The sequence below is a fragment of the Triticum dicoccoides genome, chromosome 5A (genome assembly GCF_002162155.2).
Source record: "Triticum dicoccoides isolate Atlit2015 ecotype Zavitan chromosome 5A, WEW_v2.0, whole genome shotgun sequence".
Classification (NCBI taxonomy): domain Eukaryota; kingdom Viridiplantae; phylum Streptophyta; class Magnoliopsida; order Poales; family Poaceae; genus Triticum; species Triticum dicoccoides.
Window position 1 is genome coordinate 585,899,384 of NC_041388.1, and position 5,922 is coordinate 585,905,305.

General features: G+C 46.7%; 1 protein-coding gene across 1 annotated transcript in view; it reads left to right on the plus strand.

The window, feature by feature from the left end:
• Positions 1-932, plus strand: part of LOC119300065 (PRA1 family protein E-like) — a 1,314-nt gene extending 382 nt beyond the window's left edge. Inside the window, exon 2 of the mRNA XM_037577142.1 lies at positions 4-932. Coding sequence (XP_037433039.1) covers positions 4-643 — 640 coding nt within the window. The 3' untranslated portion in view covers positions 644-932. The remainder of the gene's footprint in view (positions 1-3) is intronic.
• Positions 933-5,922: the final 4,990 nt, after the last annotated feature.

The following is a 5,922-nucleotide window of genomic DNA, read 5'->3' on the forward strand; positions in this document are numbered from 1 at the left end:
CAGCCCCGTCCCGCCCGCGGCTTCCGCCTCCGCCCCGGCCCCGATCCAGGACCCCACGGCGCCGCCCTCCTCGCTCGCCAAGGCGGCCGAGCTCGTCACGCGGTTCCGGGAGCAGGGCCAGGCGCTCATCGCCGCGCGCCGCCCCTGGGGGGAGGTCTTCCGCTCCCCCGCCTTCTCCAAGCCGCCCAACGTCGGCGAGGCCGTCTCCCGGATGCGCCGCAACACGGCCTACTTCCGCGCCAACTACGCGCTCGCCGTCCTCGCCGTCGTCGCCGCCTCGCTCTTCTGGCACCCGGGCACCCTCTTCGCGCTCCTCGCGCTCTGCGCCGCCTGGTTCTTCCTCTACTTCGCGCGCCCCGCCGAGGGCGCCCAGCCGCTCCGGATCTTCGGCACCGAGTTCGACGACGGCACCGTCCTCGCCCTGCTCTCCGGGGTCACCGTCATCGCCATGCTCTTCACCGACGTCGGGTGGAACGTCGTCGGCTCGGTCATGATCGGGCTCGCCCTCGCGGGCGCGCACGCCGCGCTCAGGTCCACCGACGACCTCTTCCTGACCGAGCAGGAGGCGGCCGGCAATGGGCTGGTTGCCGCAGGCTTCAGCGCTGCTGGACCCATCTTGCCCACCTATGTCCGCATTGGTTGATTGTGCAGTCTGGCGTGGTGGCATAATGGTGCTCCAATCTTTGTTGGACATTCTCGGTTTGTGTTCTTGTTTGCAATTGTGCATTGGCAGTTCTGTTTCATATATACAGCACAGAATCTATTGGTTCGTGTGTTGGCGTGTAAAAAACCTAGATTGGCTTGTGATCTTAGACGCAATAGTAAATTAGTAATGTTTGCAATCATATTATGAACATATTATACACTTTTCTTCTGAACTGAGTGTAAAGCTGTTATGTTGATAATGGCAATTGCCATCCGATTCTTCACTATAGTTTGCTGCAAATGCTAATGTTGATGTTCTTGTGCAATTCGCTTTGTGAATTTCACACCTCTTTATGATGGATCAATCTCCAGAATACTGTGTTTCTAGATCTTAGAGATTGCCATGGCAATGCAAAGATGCCATAAACACATACATACTCCTACATTTCCTGTCTTTCTAGATGATAGATTGCCATGACAATGCAAAAGATGCCACCAACACAGCAATCCTCTGTTTCTAGATGGTAGATTGCCATGACAATGCATAAGATGCAATCAAATCAACACGACAATCCTGTGTTTCTAGATGGCAGATTGGGATGGCAATGCAAAAGATACCATCAACACATATGCTCGTTTACTCTCTTTCTTAATGGTTTATAATGATTAGACTGCAGCTGAATGCATATTGTTGCTTTCCCTTCATTTGCCTTTCCTTGACTGAGCAGAGACGCTGGCAGTGCTCCTGTACCCATCCTGCCCAGCTACGTCTGTATTGGTTATTTGTGCATCGCCTGCATGGCATGATGATACCCAAGGCCCACTGTTTGTTCAACATTCTTGCTGTTCTTTGCTTGCAGTTATGCATTGGCAATTCTGTTTATATATATAATGTGAGGAAATATGAAAACGGAAATGGAAATGAAATTCTTTATGCGGAAACGGAAACAAAAACGAAATGGTGTTTTCTGGTGGAACACACGTGGAAACAGAACTTTCCGTTTCCGTTAATATGGAATTTCCGTGTCTACTATAGGCCCACGGCTGCTTTGTAGCCCAACTACCAAACAACACGCAATGACACAATGAGTAGAATGAGCAAAATGTATCATTTGAGTACCAATGTTTACTACCACACACATACTCAGCTAGACCCTATACGGAATTGTCATGTACTACTACAATACTACCCTATCTTACCAACATGACCATATTATTTTGTAGCCATGTTAACAATTCCATCAATTTGTTTGTATTTTGTCTGTATTTCTCCATGATTCAAGGGGGCTTTAAGTTCCGGTCAACACACAGTTTTGTTTTCGTGTCCGCTTTGTATTCGCTTCGGGTTTGTTTCCGGTAGTATCTGTTTTCGTATTCGTTTCTGGGGTTTCTGTATTCGTTTCCGTTTCTACAAAAAATATGAAAACAAATATGGCAACACCCAGTTCGATCCGTTTCCGTGCTGTTTTCATCCCTATGCAGTATCTATTGGTTTGTCTGTTGGCCTGTTTAAAAAAATTACTCCCTTGGTTCACTATTATAAGATATTCTAGCTTTTTTTTTCTATGTAGACACGTTTTAGTGTGTTTGTTCATTAATTTTCAGTCTGTATGTAGTCCATATTGAAATATCCAAAACATCTTATAATAGTGAATGAAGGGAGTACTAGATTGGCTTCTGACCTTCAACTCATAGTAACATGTAGTGAACATATTCCGCTTTTTAAAATCTGAATTGAGTTGGCAATTAGCAAGGTGGTGGTGTTTATTTATGAAAATGAAGGTGTTATGTGTTCATAATGGTCGTTGCCATCCGATTCTTGATTAGTTTTCTTGCAAATGCTAATGTTGACCTTGTGACTTCTGCACCTCTTCACGATGTATGAATCTCCACAATCCTTTGTGATGCTTCTAGGATGTCCATGCAAACCACCTGTATATCTAGATGCTGGATTGCCATGGCAGTTCAAAAGATACCATCAACACTGTTCTTGTGTTCTCTTGTACTAGTATGATATGATTGCTGCAGCTGGACTGCGTATGTTGCCTTCCTTTCTTTTGCCTCCCTTTGTCGGTGCTATGGCCTGTATAATGATGTCGCTTCAGTGGATATCATGTTAGTCGCGCCCCGTCGCTGGAGATCATGTTGTCCAGAAACTTTGTTGTTATGATAATTGTTGGAATTTAGAAGGCCCCATTTGGGAATATGGGGTCGTTGAACACACTGGAGTAATCTGGTGCTTTTCTTTGGGCACAAATCTCTGTGGCGCTTGATCCAAACTACTGAAGGAACATGAGCGTGCTCCTCCCTTTCTGCCTTGGTGGTGCGATGACAGAGGATCATCAGTCAATTCACCATGATGTTCGCAAGCTTCATGCTGGGATTTGCATGAGACATGAATTTCTTTTTTTGACGAAAAGGCAGAACCACTGCTTGTCATTGCATACAGACGAAAAAAATGTTACAAAGCAAGATTACAGAGGGGGAGGGGGGAATACAAAGCATCATATTAGTCTGGTTCTAGAGGTCTCTTTACTATTGCCAAGACACCGCTGTCCATCATCAACCCAGTCCTGGGCCTCTAACTGAATTTTTTCGAACAACCTTATAATAGAGGTACACGTGTTCCTGAAAATTCTTTCGTTTCTCTCTTTCCATAGCATCCACCATACGAGGGCCATGACCGATCTCCACGACTTCGCCGTCTCCTTCCTTGTTCATACCTTGAGAAGAGTGTTGCCACCAGTCTATCATGTCTTCATTGCCATTAATATTCAGCCTCCTCCAATCATGTCTTCATTGCCATTGATATTCAGGCTCTGGGGGAGGTCCAGCTTGCTGATTGCAAGTGCCAAATCTCCTTGGCGTAGGGGCAAACTGAAAGGAGGTGGGAGGCACTTTCGGGAGATTGCAAGCACAAGGTGCATGCGGGATTATGTGGCCAACCTCTCTTAGCCAGGTTATCAGCGGTAAAACACTTTCCTTGAGCCGCGAGCCACAAAAAAAAAATGACATTTTGGCGGCGCGTCCGAGCTCCAGGTAAGTTTGGCGAAGAGCGACTTGATCCGTGCCGACAACATGGCAACAGAAGCAGAAGCAGTCGAGAAAGAAACATTAGCTGTCCACCGCCAGGTCAAGGAGTCAGGCTGGTCCGGGATGAGGTGGTTGTGCTGCACAACATTCCATAGGCTCGAGAACTGATCGATAGAGGCAGTTGAGAGGTTGGCTTTGAGGTGTCTCATCCATTTGTCACCCATTAAAGTGGCCTTGTCACTTCTAGTTTTGAGAGTGCATTCTTGAACAAATCTGGGAATTTTGTGCGGAAGCTTTCCCTATTATGCCAAGGGTCGGTCCAGAACTGAGTTAGGCCCACATCTCCAATGGAGAAATCCACCGAAGCCTCAAAGTAAGAACGAACAAATCTGTCCATAGGGAGCGACAAGCCGATCCAAGGTTTTGAAGTGTCCATCCAGGAGAGCCATAGCCATCTACATCTCATCGCAATACTTTTTTGATTCAAACACGGGATACCAAGGCCACCAAGTTGTTTTTGGGGAGACATACCTGCTTCTAATTCACCATGCCTCCAGTTGTAGTATCCTTGTCCACCCACAAGAAACCACGACAACACTTATCAAATTTCTTGACAGCCCAACCAGGCGGGTCAATGGCCATGATCTGAAATAATGGAAGTGCATAAAGCACCGAGGTGACAAGAGACAGCCTCCCAGCCATGGGCAAGTTGAGCTTGTTTCCACCCGGAAGTGTTGCGGTGGAGTTTATAAAAAAACCGGCTGGTAATGCACTCTTTGCAGGCGAGAATAGCTAAGAGGCATGCCCAGGTAAGTGACGGGAAATTCCTTGACTGGGCAGCGCAGGAGTGCAACAAGCTCTAGGAGATTGATGTCATCATCACAACGAATGTGGCAGAAGCTGTTCTTGAGAAAGTTTGTCCTTAGGCAGCTTGCATTGTCGAAGGCATCTAGAATAGGTTTAGCCGCAGTGATCTCACGGGTAGTTGGCCTGACAAACATCATCACATCGTCTGCACATAATTAGATTCCGAGGTTAGGTATGCAGCGGCCAAAAGGGGCCAGCATGCCAGCTTGCACCATTGTATGCACCATTACATCAAGCAAGTCCATGACAAGGATGAAAAGCAGCGGTGAAAGTGGGTCACGCTGCCTAAGGCCCTTGCGATGAACAATTTTCTTAGAAAGCTCGCCATTGACAAGAACCCGAGTGGAAGAAGAAGCAAGCATCACAACAATCTAGTTTCTCCACTTTTGTCCAAAACCTTTCGCAATGAGGACCTCAACCAGGAACTACCAAGAGACACTATCAAACGCCTTTTCAATATCCAGTTTCAACATCATGGAAGGGATTTTCTTCAGGTATAGCGATCCGACCATTCCTTTAACAAAGACAAAATTGTGTTGGATTGCTCTGCCCTTGATGAATGCACTCTACGAAGGAAGCTCTAGGTTTTTCATCATTGTTGCAATCTTCTTGCAAAGACCTTTATGATAATCTTCGCAGAAAAGGAGAGCAGGCTAATAGGCCTATAGTCTTTAGCTTCTTCCACATCTGCTCCCTTGGCGATGAGAATGATGATTGCATTGTTAAGACTAGCAAGGTTTCAGACGTTGCAACACTCAAAAGACTTGCTCACCAGCATGACATCCCCTTTTACAATGTCCAACACTTTTGGAAGAACAGTGTCATGAATCCATCAGGCCCATGGGCTTTTCTTGGGTTTAGGTCCATAATTGCAACCTTAACCTCCTGCTCAGTGAAGGGGCACTCCAGCCTAGAGAGATCTTTTTGGTTTATGCCCAATTCAGAGAAATTCTTACACCAACCCCTCTATTTCTTAGTTCCAAGGGTCAAGGAGAAATGCTCCCAGATAGCTTGCAACTTTTCATCATGGCTAGTCACCACCGTACCATTATGCTTAATACTAAGGAAAAAATTCAGTGCTCGCATCACCGTCTTTCAACCAATCAATTCTGGCCCTTTTCCGCCAATGAGCTCGCTGGATCGCTGCAATGCCTAGAAGATTCATTTTCAGGGATGCTCGAAGTCGAAGCTCATTGCTAGTGAGATCTCTTTCTTCCATAGCCCCATCCAACTGTTGGGAAACGTAGCATGCAATTTCAAAAAATTTCCTACGCTCACGCAAGATCTATCTAGGAGATGCATAGCAACGAAAGGGGGAGAGTGTGTCCACGTACCCTCATAGACCGAAAGCGGAAGCGTTTGACAACGCGGTTGATG